General features: G+C 38.6%; 1 protein-coding gene across 7 annotated transcripts in view; it reads left to right on the top strand.

The window, feature by feature from the left end:
- The window catches only part of NBEA (neurobeachin), a 356,767-nt gene that overhangs the window by 263,824 nt on the left and 71,171 nt on the right, over nucleotides 1-21,772 (top strand). For all 7 annotated transcript variants that reach the window (XM_083498846.1, XM_083498847.1, XM_083498848.1 and 4 more), the window contains 4 exons: nucleotides 5,155-5,272; nucleotides 7,341-7,443; nucleotides 10,034-10,149; nucleotides 16,812-16,924. In XM_083498846.1, the coding sequence (XP_083354972.1) occupies nucleotides 5,155-5,272; nucleotides 7,341-7,443; nucleotides 10,034-10,149; nucleotides 16,812-16,924 (450 nt within the window). The remainder of the gene's footprint in view (nucleotides 1-5,154; nucleotides 5,273-7,340; nucleotides 7,444-10,033; nucleotides 10,150-16,811; nucleotides 16,925-21,772) is intronic.

The raw sequence follows: 21,772 nt of genomic DNA, 5'->3' as shown, positions 1-21,772 counted from the left end.
AATGCAGCTGAAAGCCAACCCCTTCATTCATAGAAATCCGAGCACTTACCTTTCCTTTGTATTGTTAGTTACTGCTGCTTTAGTTTGTGGTCTCTATGACAACTGTTTAAATTGGGATGGGCAACTGTCATCTGCAGTATTACCGAAAGAAAAGTGTTAGTGAGCACACAGTCCCATAGACAGAGCATTTCAATATAATCCAATTTTAATTGAGCTCCAGAGACTTTGATGTGCTGCAGAAGGTTGGGAGAAAGCTATTCCAGAGAGAAATTAAAGCAGCCCAGCAAGGCTTCACTACTCCAGACTGTCACCATTTTAAATAAGCATTAGCATCAGACTTAACCTTCCCCTATGGAACATCTCTTTCAGCCTTTTCCTGCTTTTTTGCCATATGTTACAAAGGCAAAGACACTTTCATCTTTCCATATACATTTTTACACCCTCTTGATTAGGTTTGAAAGGCATGTACTGGACTTGAGGTGCATCAGAGGCTGTCTCTTGGACCTTGCTTTTGCAGTTCATAAAAAGAAATCGAAAGCAGGAAAGGGATTAGTTTGCAATTGTCATCTGGCGTGTGTTGGATTTTCTCTAGAAGGCTGCTGTGAAAGCAACCTAGCCTGATGCTAAAAAGTTAAAGATTAGACATTACAATTATTTTTAGCTTGGGACTTGCACATCCCCCTCCCCCACCCTGTGGGTATGTGGATACTAGCTTATTTGAGGATATGTGTGTCAGATAAGAGAGCCATCTTTAGCCATATGCACACAATACCCTTATGTTTGCCAACAGGGTATGGCCAGAAAAGAGCCACAGGGGAATGGCAATCAGCAATGAGATGGATGCTGGCTAATAATAGGCGGAGAGGAGGGAATGCAAGCTCTTTAACAGATCACAAACATTGGAAGGATTCACTTATAGTTCTAGGATCAGTTTTTATTTCATTGCCTTGGGCGAAACGATTCCATTACTAGTATTAATTATGGCCGTGAGAGAAGACCCAAAGGACTCCGAATGTGGCTGCTTCAATTCTTGGATCTTAACTTTCTAACCACTCCTAGCACGCTCAGTCGTAAGCTCACGTTATGGAGAGCACACAAGTGTGTCAGAAGCCACATTAGAGGAAAATGGGAAACAAGGCACTCTGGCTAGGATGGCACTCTGTTTTTTCTGTGTCTGTGTGGTGGGATACTCAGATGCAAGTACAAATGAAAAAAGACCTACCATACCACTTATTCACATTGGTAGATCACCTTAGCCCTCGGAAGATTTAGAATGGCAAACAAGGGCAATACGTTATTTAACAACGGTGTTGTGTTGTTTGATGTTAAAAGGTAAAGGTACCCCTGACCGTTAGGTCCAGTCGTGGACGATTCTGGGGTTGTGTGCTCATCTCGCTCTATGGGCCGAGGGAGCTGGCGTTTGTCTGCAGTCAGCTTCCAGTTCATGTGGCCAGCATGACTAAGCCACTTCTGGTGAACCAGTGCACGGAAATGCCGTTTACTTTCCCGCCAGAGTGGTACCCATTCATCTACTTGCACTTTGACATGCTTTCAAACTGCTAGGTGGGCAGGAGCTGGGACGGAACAATGGGAGCTCACCCCGTCATGGGGATTCGAACCGCCGAAGACTTTCCACTGTATTTCCCCTACCCCACGATTTTCAGTTTCCCCCCACCCAACCTTTCAGCATTCTCAATCCTCCTGTGCCACTTATTGGGAGAAGCTGATTGTCAGTTAGATTTTTTCCTTTCTTCTGCAAACCTTGGAGCTCCCCCAAGCATGCTGATACCTCCATCACGTTTTCTGTCACCTTCTTTTGGCTACAGAACTGTTATAGCTTAGCACCTGGGTTGGGATGTCTGCGTGCATGAAGACAAGCGCATGCACATAAACTGTGTAAATTAGTACAAGGTTATAATTCATTGGGGGATGTTTCTGGCTCCTCCTCCAGTTCCTGAGGTTTGAAGTTTGCTCTGCCCTCTTGTGGCAGCATTCTGGAGAATAAAATTATATTCCAACAGCAATAGCGGTACAATAAAAATGACCACTAAAATGAAGGCGCTATTTGCGCTCAAATTAAGCAGCAGCCTTCTCCATGGGTTTCAGTCTGGGCATGACTTGTAAAGCCTTGCCTGGAAAAAGACACTTCTTGCCACTGAGGCTACTTGGGCATCCAATGACATGGTTGAATCAAGGAATACTCCCAGATTACGTACTTGATCATTGCACCAGTAGGAGTGTCTACTTGGGAGTCTTCTGCAGAGACTGCATGAGACTATCCATTTTAGGGTAGGCTTAACAGGGGGGATAAGGAACGCGGGTGGCGCTGTGGATTAAACCACAGAGCCTAGGACTTGCTGATCAGAAGGTCGGCGGTTTGAATCCTCGCGATGGGGTGAGCTCCCGTTGCTCGGTCCCTGCTCCTGCCAACCTAGCAGTTCAAAAGCACGTCAAAGTACAAGTAGATAAATAGGTACCACTCCAGCAGGAAGGTAAACGGTGTTTCCGTGCATTGCTCTGGTTCGCCAAAAGCGGCTTAGACATGCTGGCCACATGACCCGGAAGCTGTACGCCGGCTCCCTCGGCCAGTAAAGCAAGATGAGCGCTGCAACCCCAGAGTCGTCCACGACTGGACCTAATGGTCAGGGGTCCCTTTACCTTTAACAGGGGGGAGCCCAATGAGGAAAGGTTAAAGGAACTGGGTATGTTTAGCCTGGAGAAGACCAAGGACTGGAGGAATATAATAGCAGTCTTCAAAGATGTGAAGGTTTCTTACGTGGAAGAAGCCTTGTCCTATGCTGCCCCAGAGGAGTAGATGTAATTAAGTTACAGGAGAGTAGATTTTTATTCGGCATTAGAGAAAATTTCAGAGTAGTAAGATGAGTTTAACTATGCAATTAATTAGCATGGGGAGAAATAGGCTCTCCTTTGTCATTCAACCAAAGGCTGGATTTCTTGCATCAAGCAGAAATTTGAACTTGGTGACCTACAATATCTTCTCCAAATATGACTATATGAAGAAAACAGTCCATGGGCTGAATACTGCCATAGCATGCTGGAGAGAGCAGAAAACAAAAGCAAGCGTCCCTATAAATCTGACCTATGGGGAATTTCATCCAGACCCGAAGTAAGACAATCAGATCCTGAGCTGCTATGTAATAATGTATGATTTTACCTCCAAGCTAAACCTTTTCCCTTGCATAAAGAAACATAAATATATATTGTTTCCCTGACTTAAACAAATGAATATGGTTTGCCCATGTATATTTATGCATACTGTCACATTCTACCTACTTGTTTTCCTTTCATGTGAATGTTTCCCTTTATGACAGAAAAATAGGTATTTCACACAGTTTCATAAAGAGAGAGAGAATATATGTCCCTGTTTGTATTCTCAGGATTTTTCATTGTTTGTATTCTAAGGTTTCTTTATTATTAATATTTCTAGTTTATTTCTCCACAGATTTTAAATATGTTTCATTAACTTGCGTGGACAACATTACATGTTAAGAAAGGTCCAATTCTAGCATAACTCCAAATTTTGGTGCTTATGTATAGCAACCAGGTGAACATTTAAGGGTATCTGGCTGCAGCTTCTGTGACATACAGAACATCATATGATCCTAGATATACATTTTTAACATCTTAAATCCACCGACGTCTCTAATTTCTTCTAGGACATTGAATGCTTAGCGTTAACAAAAAATACCCTAAACAGAAACTGGTATAAATCGAGGAGTTATAGTTTTAGATTACCTCACATTTTGCATAAAGATTTATGCTATTTAGTATCATATATCAAAGAAAACTAAATGTCTATCAAGGTATATTGTAAGGTGACTTGATATGTGTGTAATTATGTACACAGAAGAAGACATCTGATGCTAAAAATCTCCTTAATCTGATAGACAAAGGCCTTGCATGATCTACTGATTCAATGTTTAGCTGGTAAAGTTCGTTCTGGAGTAAGCTGCATTGATCAAATAGTGAATATAATTAATCATTAGAATACACCTAGCAAATTCTTAATTACTTGGAGTCTTTAGTACAAGGTATGTTCTACAACATGATTCACGGATAGCTATAGTATATGAGCAATAACTGATGGGATCGTACCTATTCATCGACTCAAATAAGGTGTCCTTGTATTCCCACTGTTCTTTAAACCTGTGCATCTAAGCTGTGCACTTTTTTCTTTGCTTTTTAGCCAACTAGAATTATTACCGTAATTCATTCCATGACAGAGAACCAAAAATAAATAAATAAATAAATCATTCATGGAAGTTTGCTGTCTAAAACAGACTTTAGACTCTAAATAAGAATGCAACTCTATCCAAATATTCATTAGATGTGAACAGCCATACATTTTAACCCAAATGTGCAGTATATTTACTCTGAATTAAGTTCCACAGAGGTCATTGACATTCACTTCCTAGGTGATATACCGTACTTTGCAGCCTAAGAATTGCAGCCTAAGAAATCAAATCAGGTCATTAATCAGTTCCCAAAAGTGGAAGGCCAAAAAAGAAGCTTAAAAGGTGATGATAATACTATTGTCAAGTCTTTTGGTAGTAACAAATCTTTTTGCTTTCAGGTATCTCCTTCTAGCTTGTGGTCACCTTAAAAACCAGCATGTTGCTATGATAAAATTTCCTGCTATTGCCATTGTCATTGTAAAAGTGCGGAACTGAAATATTTGTCCACATGTTGCATTTTTGTATTTTCCTCTTGTCTGGTTTCTCAAACCCAGATTTGTCATTAATAGAGGCATGATACCTGTTGGAGGACTGGAACCCAAGAAAAAAATTCTGGTTGGTTACTTCACCGACAAATAACTTGAGACAATTTTGCTTTCTCTGAACTTCCCTTTGCTTTCATTTGACCAACATTTCCTTCAGTAACAGGATTTTCTCAGGGGTTTTCTTTCATCTCAGTTCCCTTAGAATAGGTGGCTGATGATTCATAGGGTCGCCAGATTTGGCAGGAGGTGATCTTTTTAAAGTGTGACATTGCCCAGCAAACAGGGAGGAATGGCATCATATCACATAAAAAGAATTCTTCAAGATACAGGAAAAAAATAATACTTAAGCATAAGTTGGTTTTTATTAGTAGCACCAAAATCACAAGTCAAAAAGTGTTCTTTTTCTTTTGTAGGTTCTTGCTTATACAGAAGGCCTTCATGGAAAATGGATGTTCAGCGAAATTCGAGCTGTTTTCTCAAGACGTTACCTTCTTCAGAATACAGCCTTGGAGGTGTTCATGGCAAACAGAAGTATGTTCACTGCATGTTTTGAATAAAGTATTTGTACATCTGTTTAAAAACTAACAAAACCTACCAGATCTGAAAATGTGCATCCAGAAATGATATTTAGTTTCTCACTTTTTGTTTCCAGGCAGAAGTAATGATCCATACATGTCTATGAGTAGACAGCCAATGCATGGGACAGTGGGAAAGAGAAGGCTTCACTGAGCCCCAGCTGCTGTAGCGGGATGGCTCATATTCTGAATTTTACTCAGTTTTTAGATCAAATATTTGGTGCAGTTCATGAACAAAATATTAACAACAAATGTGATTGACTTCAGGTTATCAAAGTAATTATGTTTTTATTTGTTAGCAAATATTGGCTATGGGAAGGAGCATTTCCATCCATAGAAGGTGAAATTCGGATCCTACCTGATATATCTCTGATAGGCCACATGATATGCTTTATCAACAGCTATGAGTAGAACAATGGCTATGTTCTACTCTGCTGTCAGAGGCAGTATGCCCCGAATACCAGATACTGAGACTTGCTAGTGGATAGAGTGCTGTTCCTCTCAGGTAATGGCTTGTGGGTTTCCCATAGGTGTATAATTGACCACTGTGAGAACAGGTTGCTGGACTAAATGGTCCATTGGCCTGATCCAGCAGGCCCTTCTTATGTCCTCACACTATATTACTTAAACAACAACATAATGCTTTAAAATTATTAGACTTCAAAAGATAATGAATCTTAAGCAGCTGAGAGTGTAACTTTGCCATCTGATGAATTTGTTGATAGCATAAAATCTGTGTATTGCAAAAAAAGTAAACATAACAATTAACCATTCATTTGAGCACAGTGAATTTTCCAGGAAATGACCTGCAAACATCACTGAAATTACTGGAATGTTCTTGTGTAATACAAAGCTGATATTGTGTTCCCCCACAACTGAGTCCAAAATATGGAGACTATTAGTTATAAATCGGAGGAGAAAATTGTCTGTCCATTGTGTTATAGAATGGGTGGTGTATATGTACACCAGGAAATAACACTCCAGGAATTAACTTTTACGCCCAAATAAGCAATTATGTAAAACAAGTGTCACTTTTCAAAGGATCCAAGTATGTATTTTAGATGTAAAAAGCTGTGTTAATCACCACAATATTAAAGCAATGTAATTAGTATGAACAAACAGCAGTTCTGGTGAATTTTTAAAGTAAGCAATGAGCATTCTGTTCAGTGTGCTACAGGACTGAATAGGTGGATGTGCACCTTTCTTCCTGAGTATGGTTTTCTGCAAGATAGGACCTTGATGCACAGTGTAGATCTGCCTACCTTTCTATGTAGGAATCTGAGAAGGGTCCTTTAAAGTGCCTTGGTTTCATAGAAGGATAAAGTTACAGCCAATGACCTTTTCTCACCTCCCTTCTTTGGTAACTATATATCAATATGGAGATGAAAGAGATGGCTTCATGGCTGTGGAGTCCCAGCTGCATAACACTCTGCCCTCAGAGATTCAGCTGACACCATCAGTGGTCTTCTTTTCTCACCAAGTTAAGAGCTGCCTGTTTATGCAGGCCTTTCGGTCATGCAAACTGTAGTTGATATTGGGCTTCCCAGTTTGATGAGATTTACTGATTGGTTGTGATCTTATGTACAGCAGTGTAACTGTTATTTTATACTATGTGTAAAATATTACTTGCACCCTGAGATTTTTAGTTGGGCTAAAAATAGTTTAATAAATAAATATACATTATCATATAGATTTATTAACGCATGCTTGCTTGTTTGTTTGTTTGTTTGTTTGTTTGTTTGTTTATTTATTTATTTATTTGAATAACACCAGACTCTGCATGCCAACAGACCTATTCAGTTGCTTATGATTATGAGCAAGTCATTCTTGTGACTATTTTGAATCATTTTATCATATTTTATCTGTTGCGGCAGCTTGATATTGTATGTGAGTGGGCTGTATAGTAATACTTTTACTTATAAATAAATGTAATTTTTTCGTGAGATATCATGAGGTGTTGTACACAGAAACGTCTGTTTGCACATTAGTCAGTTCCTAACATCTCAATTCTGGTTGTCCAACAGCTTCCGTAATGTTCAATTTTCCTGACCAAGCAACAGTCAAAAAGGTTGTGTACAGCTTACCTCGTGTTGGAGTAGGAACCAGCTATGGCTTGCCACAAGCTAGGTATCATGATATATCTTATTTCCTGTTTTCTTTTGTGGTAACTTCAGAGTAGATTCACACAAGATTGTCATGCGATGATAATGCATGAAAGCTCGATTATGTGGAGTATCTATCATGCGTAAGTGATCATAGTCACGGAAACATTGCATTACTTTCAAGTAAAATCATTTGTGGGTGTCATGTCCATTCACTCTCAGATCGCTTCCTGTTCAGACAGGAATCATAATTGTTAAACAGGTTACTGCCAGGTGTTCTGGAATCGTCATGAAGATGGAATTAACAGATTAGTTTTTAACAGTGCTATTCTATAAATGTTTATTCCGTCCCACTGACTTCATTGGCGACTCACAGGAAAGTATGTTTACAATTGCAGCCTAAATTACTTGTGATATACATTCTTTTAAAAGTATAATTAGAAAATTCCACCTTCCCATCATTGTATTTTAGTCTGTTCCACTTACAGGAAAATTATTGTTTAAATAGTGTGTGGATCTTTCACTGTTTTGATTTTTTAAAAATGTTGCCTACTCTACTGTTACAGGTCAGAGACTCTCTATCCCTTTGTGCATAAATTAGATTTTTATGTAGGGATGCCTGTTCACTGGCGTTTAATGCTAAAAGCACAGGAAAATGTATGTAAGGATTTTACTTATGTTAAAAATGTCATAAACATGATAAAGATGCTCACGATGGTAGGGATACTGGTTATTTAGAAGATTTTGTTAACCCCCAGCCTCATAGGACACAGTTCACCAACCAACGCTCTCCCATCTCCTACTGAAATGCTTACTAGTCATGCTGACACACAAGTGCTTAGGGAATATTGCTTCCTTGGTCTGTTGAGATGTTGCTGTTTTCCAATAAACAAAAGTAACATTTCCATATACACATTTGCGGTAGGATATCCAAAAGGTAATGTGACTTGATCAAAGCTGGGCAGATTTAGAAAACACCACAGTAGTGTGTCCTTCCTACGTTATTTGAAACATAAGGGCATGGAACCAATTTACTGTGCATAATTTATTTAACTCTGCCACAGTAATTCACACTCCGTGATTTTCTTCAGCTATCTTACCAGTAGGAAGCTATCAGAAGAGATTTGTTTTGCATCATATTCTGTCAAATCAGAAGGTAGCATCCAAAAATAAAAGCCCTTAAAGGATCCAAGTAATGCCTAAAAATAAGTAGATTGTACTAATACTGTGAGTGAAATAAAATATTCCAACATTTCCAAAATGTTGGAACAAAAGTGGAACAAATTTTTCTACTCCACCATTCTGTATCATACAATGTTAATTATATTGCATATATGATTTCTGCGGGTTCTTTTATACCAAATATATAACAGTCCTTATAACAATTCTATAAGGTTAGTTAATATGAACCCCTATCCAGCAGATGAGACCAATAAAGCTGAAAGAGAGGGGCTTGCTGAAGACCACTGAGTGAATTCATGGTACAAGTGAGATTTTAAGCAGGAACTACTACGACTATTTATTTAAATTTGTATACCACCCTTCATCCGAAGATCACAACATAAAAATAGAAAACGAGAACACAAAATACACAATAAAAACAAGAACAATAAAAACCAGTAACCTCCCCCCCCCAAAAAAAAACCATTTATAGGCCATACAGCCAAAGGCCTGGTAAAAGAGAAATGTTTTCTCCTGGCACCTAAATATATGAATGTGCCAGGCAAGCTTCCCTGCAGAGAGCATTCCACAAGTAGGAAGTTATCACAGAAAAGACCCATTCTCATGTAGCCACAATCCAGACCTCTCTTAAAGGAGGCACACCAAGAAAGGCCTCAGACGATGATCCAAGTAGGTTCATATGGAGAAAGGTGGTTTTTGAAGTATTGCGATCCTGAGGCATTTAATACCAGCCCTTTGAATTGTGTGCAGTAACTAATTGGCAGCCAATGCAGTTGGGCCAGGATCGGTGAAATATACTCAAACCATCTTGCCCCCGTGAGCTACCTGGCTGCAACAACTCAAGTTTCTGAACCATCTTGACAGGCAACCCAACATATAGCATGTTGCAATAATCTAGCCTAGAATTACCAGAGCACAGACGGCACAGGCTATCCTTGTCCAGATAGGGGTGCAGCTGATGGAAGGCATTCTATACCACTGAGGCTCCCTGACCCCCAAGCGACAGCAATGGATCCAGAAGTATCCCCCAAACCACGTACCCACCCCTTCAAATGGAGCATAACCCCATCAGGTAAACTAGTGTAGGGAACTACCCACTAGCAGTGCCCCTGATTTACCTGGATTGAGCTTCAGTTTGTTGGCTCTCATCCAGTCCATTGTCTGATTGCAGTTCCGCACAGCTACTCTCATACAAGTTCAATTAAATTTTAAAAGATTCATGAAAGTACTACTATAATTATATTGGATTGGATTGTGAATCCAGTGTTTACATCTGGTGTTCCTGTTAGCATGTATTCTATATGTTCTAATAACAACTAAGTCTTTTTCAACAACGGTGTGAAAAAGAATACATAATTCTGAGTTATAAAATGCTAATAAGTTTGCAATATAGAAACAACTATTAGAATGTGTTCTTTAAATTTAATTCCTAGACGGATTTCTCTGGCCACTCCCCGTCAACTGTATAAATCTTCCAATATGACTCAGCGCTGGCAACGAAGGGAGATTTCAAACTTTGAGTATTTGATGTTTCTCAATACTATAGCAGGTAAGTCTTTTGTCTCTTTAATCCTTCATAATATGTTTATGTTTGTCAACTTCTTGAGTACCGTGACTTGATAGAATGCACTTATCTATCTGGAATTTAGCTGTGGCTGTATGATAGATTCTGAAAAACTCACATTAAATTTTATCGAAAAATGCACAACCTATCACCCAGACTTCAAATTTATTTATTGTGGTGGTGGTTGTTCTTTGCTCTCCTTCTGCCATTTCCTCTGCTGACAGCTTTGTCTGAAGCTTTATTAGAGTCAACAAACCATTGCCAGTGTGTGTCTGGAAATAATAATGGGAAAATGTAATTTCGCTACTTCGTCATTCTTAGCAACAGCAACTAGACAGCAAAATAACAGTAGTATCCTGCCTAGTACAGATGTCACCTAGGTGGTGTTATGATTAAATTGCAGCATCTTCCCTTTTTTAGCACCTTGAACTGGAATGCATGAGAACTGATCTTTAAAATTAGGCCCACGATTCAAAACCTTTCTACATGACTTAATGAGAGGTGGGTCTCACTAGCACTTGAAACTAATTAATGCATGCTGGCTTGAAATATAAAATGATATACAAGGATTTACTGTTAATATACAACAGCATAATTGTTGTACCATTAATATATCAACATCACAGCATCCAAAAATAATACAAATCTTGCCACAGGTAAATTTTCTCAGGTGGAATGAAATTCAGCTGAATGTCCATTGAGCCTTAGGTAGGAGACGAAGAAATACACACACACACACACATCCAAAAAATGTGCAAACATGTTGGTATTTATTTTGTATCATATTCTATAAATATATGGTTAGTAAGTCATGCTTAGGCCTGGGCCAGGCAAAACCATGCAGACCAGATACATTTCACTTTGAAAATGACTCAGTATGATTAATTTGTTAGTCTGTAGCATGGGATTTATTACAGTAATAATTCAGTACTATGTAGAGCCATAAATCCCATTTAATGAATTTTAGATGTTAGAATAACCTACCATAATAGTGGATCATTATGCAATGACATTAACTTTCTTAAGCTAGTATGCTATAAATACTTTAATGATAATATCTAGCATTTATATAGCACTTAGAGTGCTCAAAAAAATTCACATAAATTAGCTCAAGAATCCTGATAGCAATCCCATTTGTTAGCCTAGTGTTATTATAGATTTCCCTTTATCAAGATTTTTCTATTTTTTTTGTCTCCTTTCCACCTGCTTTGAGATGTAAGAACTCACTTAGCAACCATTTCATTTTCGAGTTTTCACTTGCCTACATAAATGAACAGAGACATCTTGAGTCATCTTTCATTGAATCCACTGCGTTGCCTTAGTCATAAAGGCGTAAGAGCCCTGTTGGAGTAGACCAGAGGCCCATCTCATCCAGCATTCTGTTCCCAGAGTGACCAACCATGTTTTTGTTGGAAGCGCATAAACTGAAGAGCTTAAGACAATAGCCCTCTCCCATAGTTGCTTCCCAGCAACTGGCATTCAGAGGCATAGTGACTCCAGCCCTGGAGGCAGTATATGGCTATTGTTGCTAGTAGCCATTGAAGACTTTATCCTCCATGAATTTGTCCAGTACCCCTTTAAAACCATCTAAGTTGGTGGCCATTGCCATAGCAAATTTAATACATTTATTAAGTTCTGTGTGAAGAAGTACTTACTTTTTCTGCCCAGAATCGCCCATTGGATGACCCTATCAATGGTCTCTCTATTTGCTTTCTGCACATCCTGCATAATTTTAACTCCTTTCTTGTCGCCCCCCCCCCCAACTAAAAAGCCCCAGCAGTTTCTGCATAAAGGAGTTGCTTCATTCCTCTCACCAGAATTGGTTGCCATTTTCAGTTCTGTAATATCCTTTCTGAGATCTGGCAAACAAAATTGTTCACAGTATTCCAAATATGTTGTGTTAAATATTTTTTATACAGATATTGTGATATTAGCAAGTTTTCAATCCCTTTTGTCATACACAAGTTGTCATGCACAGTGTTTTCATTGAGATGTTCATAATCTTTTCCTTACCAATCACCATCAGCTCAGAATCCAACAGTGTATATGTGAAATTAGGATTTTTTGCACCATTGTGCATCAATTTACACTTACACTGAATTGCCCTCTTGCTCATCCTAGCTCTAGGTCAGGGGTTGTTTTCTGGTGCCCAACAGTCCCCTCCCTCTGCTGAAAATAAGCATGAAAGATGCATTATATTGTTGGCAATATAATAGTTTGTGGTGGCCACAATAGTTTATCTGGTTTGCAAATGGGCCCATGGGCCCCAAAAGGTTGACACTCCCTCCTCTACGCCACTTACAAACAAGTTAAAAATGCTGGTCCTTGGGGATCACGCTTCTTCCTACATCCCTTCACTGTGAGAAGTGTCCATTGAGTCTTAAATCTTTGCTTACTGTTCTTTAACCAATTACTGATGTCTAAGAAGACCTGCCCTTTTATCCCATGACTGCTACATTTACTTAAGTGCCTTGGAGAGGGACTTTGTTGAAAGCTTTTTGAAAATCCAAGTAAACATTAGGGATGGAGGATAATTTTGCTTGGTTTGTATATTTAAGTGAACTAACCTAATTTGCACCTCTTAGAATTATATACAGATCAGAATGTAATTCTTCAGATTTTACACCTCTAAATTTAATGATACAGTTTTTGAATGAAGACACACACCGACATCAAATTAAAAGTATATATTTTAGGATCAAATACATTTGGAAACGAGTGCATTGAGACAAAATATGTATGTATATATGAATTTTCATACAGCTATTTAAATTTTTAAAATCCACAGATTAATGCAGAAATTGGACTGAACAAATTTATGAATAAACACACGAAATAGGCTAAACCATCCATCTCTAGTATACACTCCTATCCACATGCTTAACCTTCTCAAAGAACTCTAACAGAGAGAGATGGGACTTGTATATGCAGAAACCATGTTATTTCATCTTATGCAAGACTTGTTTTTCTATATGATTGATATTTTCCTTCATTCATGCTTTCCACCAGTTTACCCATACACATTAAGCTAACTAGCTTGACATGGATTCTGGATTTTCTGTGGATACCTTTAAAAACAAAAATGTGTTACATTTACTGCTAGCTATTCCTTCTTCCTTCCATTTGCCTATCCATTTGTTTGAGGGAGTTAAGCACCTTCTTGATGCAGTTACACTCCTCATCAAATAAAGTTTTGATGATAAAGGAGTAAGTAACATAGCTGTCATGGATGGTAATAATGGTTAGGGACCAGATCTAAATCTGTATTCAGTGAGCTCAATAGAAGTTATTGATGCAAAAATGAGATTCACTACATGAGTCTTTCTTAATCTGTTCACAAAGCAGAATAGGAATATAATAATATGTTTACAGATTAGAGCTTTAGGAGATTTACAGTGTAATCCTGTATATGTCTACTCAGAAGTAAGTGCCACTGAGTTTAGAGGGGCTTAGGCTGCAATCCTACACATATTTAACTGGGAGTAAGCCCCATTGTGGGCTTGCTTCTTCATAAATAAGAATAGGATTGCACTCTAGTTAATCTTAATGGATTTGCAGACGTTCCTCATATACTAATCTCATCCATTTTAAAATAATGCTCTAAATCAATCAAAGAACTGCAAAATCTATTCACTAATAAAATAACAATAACAAACCAGCAAGGAAGTTGCTAAAAGTAAGGCTTCCATAACTGTATCTGTAGTTTGCAGTCAAAATGGTTGTTCGGAGTCTGAAAGCTCTTCTTTTGACAAGCATACCCAGTTGCTTTCTCTCTACTTCGTTCTGCTCCCAAGGTCTTCACCTCTTCTCTGCCCCTCTTGTCACTGGACATATTTCATCATGTTTACAGCGCTGTGTGGTTTCTTTTTCTTTTTCCAAAGGTAAACATGGCACTCTGCTACTTATCAGTCAGTCTAAGTTTTATACTCTGCCTGCCCCTGGCTTTTGTCTTCATTTTGTAGACGTAGGACTTCCTGACTGGGAATTCTTGAGAATTGAGCAGAGTCAGAATTATTTATAAAATTCTGACTCTGCACAATTCTCAGGAATCCCCTGATTTATAGAGAGGAGAAGGAGAAATCACTACTTTTACTGATTCAGCACCACTTTTCTCACTAGAAAATGAAAGGTGCTATATGTAATAAGCAATTAAAAAGAACAGTACGCTCTCACTTTAATTACTATAATATTAATAAAAGATCCTTACACTGGAAAAGATGGAAGAGTCAGGTGGTTCAGTCTAGCAGCCAGAATTATGTCTTACTGCAGTACTTGCATCTGTTTTTAGGTAGCAGGTTAATCATGCTTCAGATATAGATATAGATATAGATAAAATAAAAAATAATATACCTCATATGTCACAACAGAAAATAATGAATGTGGAAGAAGAGCATGCAGACTTGGTTGTAAATGATATTCTATAAGAGGTGGAAAGTATTTCTTAACTAAAACATATAAAATGTTAAAACTCTAATTAGTAAAAATGAATATTCACACATATAGTTAGCTGAAAATCATACACTAAAAAGGGTGAACAATATTCTCTTTCTTTCGGATGGAAAGTATTTTTAACATGTTAGTAGAAAATTGACATATTCAGGTAACGAATTCAGCCCTACTTCTTCCCTCTCCACTTAGCATTTTCCACTTTTTTACTCTGTGATGTACAAGCCCTCACTGGTTAATTATGTATATATTTAGCTACTGCATGTGTTGGGCTTATTATTGTCATCTAATTAGATGTAACTTGAACTGCTTGCATCTAGAAAAACCATTAAAAATTCTTTCCTAATGACCTAGAGATGACAAAATGTCTGTAAAGTGTGAAGAAGTAGACAAGCACAGGAACATCGCTTTTAAAGAGTGTTAATCCAGATGCTGCAATCATCTAATTAAACAATATTTTGCTGTCATTAACATTTTCACCAAGGAATTGCAGTTATAATTTCTTTGTCAGCTGTCTCTACATCACTTTACCTTCAAGACTGAAGTGCCATATAAAAACATTAAATTGGATGGTTTAATTAAAAAGTTATTTTTAATGAAGAAACATATTCCAGTATTTCTGAGATCTCATTTTCTGTGCCTCAGTTTTTATTGTTCAAGTAGATTAGTGTCATAGGCTTGCAATATTTAATATTCAGCCTTTAACATTAATCTCTATAAGCCTAGTTGAAGGAAAATCTGCTCCTTCAGTAAAGGTAAAACATACACCAATAGAGGTTTGCATTTCTACAATTCATTATTTGGATAAGGAATAAATCTATGAAAAGTCTTATGTACAAACAACTAAGGACTGCATGGGGGAAAAACAAATTCCTTTTTAAACCTCTCCTGGTTGGCTTAGTGCTGTGCCGCAGGCAACTGCAATGCCTGATGTCTCACAGAGTAAGGGAAGCAAGTTCCTTTCCCCCAACAGATGCACACACAAAGTAAGCTGTGCAGATTCCGTTGTCTGTGTGCTGGTCCTGACATGGGCTCTCCAACTGTTTCTTCTGATGGAACTGCATCATATCAAGAGTGCTAAAACGTTTGCATTGCCTAAATGTGTGAGGTGTTGCTAAAGAATGCAAGGTTGTATAACCTGCAATTCGTTAAGCTTACCTTGCAAAGAAAAGGTCTGATTTTATGCCTCCCTAGGATTGAGAAAAGGGTGTGCGTGTGTCTAATATACATGACAGGCTGCAAAACAGGGGTTGTGAGCTGCATTAAGCTTGGAGATGCTCACAGGTCTTAGGGTGTTGTATCTGAGATTTGCATTCAAGTCCTTTGCAAGTGACCAAACAGGGTAGAGTGAATGGCTGTTGAGGGAGGAGGGAGTGGTCCCATTCTGATCTCAACGTGTCCATTGGATCTTTTGCACAGAGCTTACATGTATATACAGTGGACGCTTGGGTTGCGAATGTGATCCATGCGGGATGCACGTTCGCAACCCGCAGCATTCGCAACCCGCGTCTGTGCACGCGCGGGTTGCAATTCAGTGCTTCTGCACATGTGCAAAGTGCAGTTTAGCGCTTCTGCGCATGCACGGCCGCCGACACCCGGAAGTAACCCGTTCCGGTACTTCCAGGTTTTGGCGGTCCGCAACCCGAAAAAACACAAGCTGAAGCGGCTGTAACCCCAGGTATGACTGTAATTTGTTTGTGTGTAGGTTCTTTCTTTGCACAACCAGGTACCCCAGGGTCAGGATTCCTGATTGAGAAGAGAAAGTTTACACATGTATACTGTGTTTGCTGCTGTGATTCTACATCCCCCAATGCATGTTTATTCTACATGGAAAGAACTTGGATGCAAATAAAATATATGTAAATGGTAGCCTGCTTATGCTATAATTTTCATAGAATCATGGAATTGTAGAGTTGGAAGGGATTCTGAGGGTCATCTAATCCAACCCCCTGCAATGCAGGAATCCTGCCCACAGCTGTACCTGGGTGGGCTTGGACCACCAACCTTCTGGTTAGCAGCCAGACACACTGACCCATTGTTTTGTGTAGCTATTTTTCTCAAAATAGGTGAAATTCAGAATGTGATATTACACGGATGTGAAGAAAAATCTTTGATTGGTGTATTCTGTTTTTTATCATTTGTTCAGTTGTCCTGTTTAATAACCATTCCATATCTTCCACGTTTCCCTCCACCATTTTCAGGACGTACATATAATGATCTAAACCAATACCCTGTATTTCCATGGGTATTAACAAATTATGAATCAGAGGAGTTGGATCTAACCTTGCCAGGAAACTTCAGAGATCTTTCAAAGGTATGTTTCAGCTACCTGTTTGTCGGAATTATTTTTATGAAAGGAAAAAGCACCCTTCTTGGAGGAAAAGTAACATTACTTGTTACTATGTAAGGGGATGTGCCTCTCCTGTATCGGTCTCCACAGCCACAGCATACACTGTAATTCTCCAACGGTTTGACTTCGCTCCCCAAGGCACACTCCTCCAGGGTCTCCCAAGACAAATGGATGGCAACATAAAAGGATCTGTGGCAGGATCTCTATTATTTAGGTTCACAATGAAAGCAACACATCATTTCAAGCGGCATGTATGTTTTTAAAGAAGATGGTGCCCCAAAACCCATTACACCTGTTTGTAATTGCTTAGGGAGGCCTATGCAAGATTCCCAATGACAAGGCAAGGATATTGGTGTTAAGTGGTGGATTTCAGTCTGTAGAGCAAGATTTTTAGCAAGTTTTAATGGCCTGCACTTGAGTTTAATCAATTGGTTTAAAACGTTGGGTTGAGGGGAACCAAACAGGAGATTTTGAGAATGCATATTCTTTTTGTACCTTTTAAATTACAACAACAGTGTCATCAACGCAAGACACACTATCATTAAGCAAAATTGCTCATAGCAGTAATCACTTAGTGTGAATATTCAAAGAATCATAGACTTGAAGTGTTGGATGGGATCATGAAGTCATCTAGGCCAATCCCTACAACACGGGAATCTTTCTCCCAATGTAGGGCTTTAACCTATGGCCCTGAGATTTCTACCAACTGAACTATCACAGTTGCATTAAGTTCAGTGTGAAAAAGTTATAAGGATTTTTTTCATTAGATCCAACTGTGTAGAGAAGCACACTTTTCATGTGCTTTCCTAGACCACACAAAAACAAATAGAAATTAATTCATAACCTGCTGGGATAGAGGGAAATAAAATCCTTCTTATAAAAACAGATAAATTAATTTGGTTCCCTAACTGTATTTCTGATTATGGTTTCATAAGTTTTCATAAGCTAATGAGACTTGCCAAACCTGAAAATTGGATGGAAACCAAGTAAAAGTGGATAGGTGTAAGAGGAAATAGAAAGTTTGGTAATGTATGAGTCAGCTTTGACTCACTGAATTGGCATGTGTGCAGGTGTCCAAGAATACTTAGTGTAATGTGCTGTTCCTTTGGAGGAATGTGGTCCACCAGAACATTTAACTCCCTGTATTTCCCAAAGAGTTATTGCTGTTTGTAAGAACCTGAGTTCACTGAAAGGTCCCAAACAGTTCTGCATTTTGGTAGTTGCTTCTTGTACATGTAAAGCATTGATTTGCTTAAATTAATATCCTTTATGAAAAAATAACCTAAGATACGTTGTAAATGAAGTTATGGTTGCTACATCTGCAGCACATCTACTGTACCAAATAGTTTATGATACAGAAGGCAGATAGAGTTTCCTATTGTTTTAATAATTTTTGAATGAAGTTTAATGTATTTTCCCTATCTGAGACTTAATTTCATTATGGTGTTAAAAATCAGGTGCCATCACTATCTGCTATGGGATTGTAGTCTATCAGGAACACGGCTTTTTGAGGATCACTCTGTGCTACGGTATTCTCTCACCAGCAAGATCCAATTAGCCTGCTCAATTTATGTTTTTAAAAAGTTTCAGAAAATGTTTATTTCCCTTCCTCTGCAGCTTTGGATTTTGTTGATGTTGGTGTGTTGCTGCTCTGTTTAGGCTTCTCTCCTGTGTACATTTAACTAGGGAATAATTATCACTGAAATAAATTACAGTAATACAATAGGATTGTATTATCCTCATGATTTGTATTGTTTCATTTGCACAGTGATCTTAGGTTAGAATTTAATTTCCCATCTTGTTAGCTTATGGCAGAAAGAGAGAGCGAGAGAGAGCGTGTGTATATGTGTGTTTGTGTGTATCACACAAACCCAAAAAACCCCACACCCATATACCCATTATGGTTACCAGGTTTTTTTCAATGAATCCGGGGACACTTTTCAACTTCAGTTGATGGGGATGGATCTTGTCAGGGGACTGATTTGTAAATCTGGGGACTGTCCCCAGGAAACGGGGACATCTGGTAACCTTAATTTACATACATACGTATATCTCTGTCGAGATAAACTCCTCTCACTGCAATAGAACAGGCTGATTCTATTAAAATATCTTAAGTGTGATACTATGTCATGATACTAATACTGATGACATCAGCTTCAGCCAGTTTTAAAGGATTTGTGCTGCTGCTGCTGCTAAAGTCCTGTCCAATATCTAGCAAACTGCTGGCTGGAAGAAACTGTCGCAAATATGCACCTATCAGAGATGTGTAAATGCCATTACATGGCACAGAGCACATGCAAGGAGAAGCACATGTAAAAGTGCCAAGAGGTGTAGTTGTCATTGCTGTATAGAACTATGAATGTTTCTGTTCTAGTGATAACCATTCTTAAAATACTGCAAACATAATCAAAGTCCATTTATGCTCATGAATTTCAATAGGCTTAAAGCATGCCTAAATGCATTGCAACTCTTACGCTGCATTTAAAATGGAGCTGGTGAAAGTGTATGGCTACAAATATGAGTTGTGCACCAGAAAATCCCCAATTGAAACCTCATTTTAGCCATGCGCTCATTTGCTTTAGTCCTCAATCCCTATATGGGTATAATGATTTTGGCCTAGTTTACGATGCGATGCTATGTGTTGTACTTTGGGAATTAAACAATACTATACGAATGCAGAAGTTATTATCATATTATTGGTCATCTTCCAGAAAATCACCTGTGGCTGGGTGCACCATTGGAATTTTACTTACCACACCACACCCAATCTCAAAGTCAAGTTGGATCCAAAATAGATGTATGTGTAGCAGTGTTTAGGGAGCCAGATGCTCACTGCAAGAAGGGAAAAGGCTTCAGTCCCCCACGAAAATAGGAATGGAAATCCCTTCTACTCCTACAGGGCCAGGAGCCTTGGGCGCGGGGGGAGGGGATCCCTGTTGGTGACAGAGGTGGAGCAACTGACGTGCATCTGAGGGGGCATGGTGCGCATCCCAGGGGGCGTGGTGCGCTGTCCACAGGGGGCGTGGCACGCACCCCGGGAGGTGCTGCCAATTGGGGGTTGGCATTTTGTCACCCCTCCTTTGGAATGGCCTCCGGGGCAGACCGCACCCCCCCACCTCGGAATGTCCCAGTTGGTAAAAATGTAGCATGAAGGACTGCAAATCAAGAAACAAAAATTTGAAGTTTAAAATACCCTTGGGATCCAGTTCTTTGGATCTAGACTAATAACTTCAATAGACTATTGCTAGTACTGGATTAATTGGCAATTATTTGTTAAATGGCTGCAGCTTAATTTAAATCATATTTTAAAACAGACACTTCAAAACAGGCTGCAATCCTATACAGTGGTACCTCAGGTTACATATGCTTCAGGTTACAGACTCCGCTAACCCAGAAATAATACCTCGGGTTAAGAACTTTGCTTCAGAATGAGAACAGAAATTGTGCTCCGGGGGCGCAGTGGCAGCAGGAGGCCCCATTAGCTAAAGTGGTGCTTCAGGTTAAGAACAGTTTCAGGTTAAGAATGGACCTCCGGAACGAATTAAGTACTTAACCCGAGGTACCACTGTATACACTTATCTGGGAGTAAAGCTCCATTGAACTGAACAGAGATGTTTAGTTATGTACTCTTAAGTGCAAGGGATTCTAGTTTTGTATAAAGAGGAATGTGCATTTTGACTACTAGTTGTCAATTTCACCTCTCTGTTTGGGCTAAAAAGCACAGCAGTGAATAAGGCGACTGCTAAATGCTTTCACAGTTCTTGGCAATTTTTGAAGTTTAGTTTGAAGGAGTAATTCGTTAAAATCCAACAAATATCCAGTCATCTGCCTTGTTAATTTAAGATTGGACTTGTTATTACTGAGTTCCTCTTTTTATCTGTTTTTATAACACTGTTTTACTGGGTTTTATTTATTGCATTTCTGTACGATGCTAGGATTTTTATCTGTTAAGTGGTTTATAAATGCTTTTAAAAAAAGGTTTAGAATACATAGACATGCGCACACATATTCTTTTTTTGTGCACTTTTGCCCTAAAACAAGGAATTTCCTTCCCTCTTTTTTTCTAGGAAGTGACCTATAAATGTACTTTCAAAGTAGGTAATTATTTCTATAATTAGTCAAAACAGCCTCGGGAATAGTGCTTTGGAACATTAAGGACCTAGAAATCAGGACAATATACAAGGCATTTCACTGTTGCTGTAAAGAAAAGTCCAAAATTGACAGCTATAAAATGTGGCTTCTGTTTTTTGTTCAATATATCCAATTGCCCACTTTAACCAACAGTGTTTTAGCGAACAATTACTGCACTGTATTTTCTTTACAATGCAGCATTTGTCATAGTTCCTTCCTTCATATTTAATTATGTATTTTAATTGAAAGTTTAAAAAGTTAGCCAAAATATCAATCAAGGTGTTCTACCAGTGAGATATTTCAGACTTCTCAAGCTTTATTCAAGACATACATGAGGTCAAAGGTTGCATTTATTGTTTGACAAGTTGAAAAGCTAATGAAAGAGACTGTCATAGATACATATATTATCTCTGCACTAACAAACCATCAGGTGATCTGCTTCTTTTCACCTTGATTGGACCTTCCTGTACAAAATGCCACTAGGCATTCATACAAGGAGTATTTTTGCAACCTTTATGGTATGCTAGATTTCCTTTAAGAGTGGTACTTTAATGTGGTTTTCCTGTGCAAAATTGTATAATGCTGATTCCTAAAGTGCAATGAGTACATGACTTTGACATGCTGCATTGTCGCTACTCATTAAAGTGTAAATGGGTTTTCCCCCCCTTTTACTTCCAGTCA

The sequence above is a fragment of the Podarcis liolepis genome (assembly GCF_965112155.1).
Source record: "Podarcis liolepis genome assembly, chromosome: 4".
NCBI lineage: Eukaryota > Metazoa > Chordata > Lepidosauria > Squamata > Lacertidae > Podarcis > Podarcis liolepis.
Note: the sequence above shows the minus strand (reverse complement) of the source record. Positions and strands in the feature narration are given on the sequence as shown.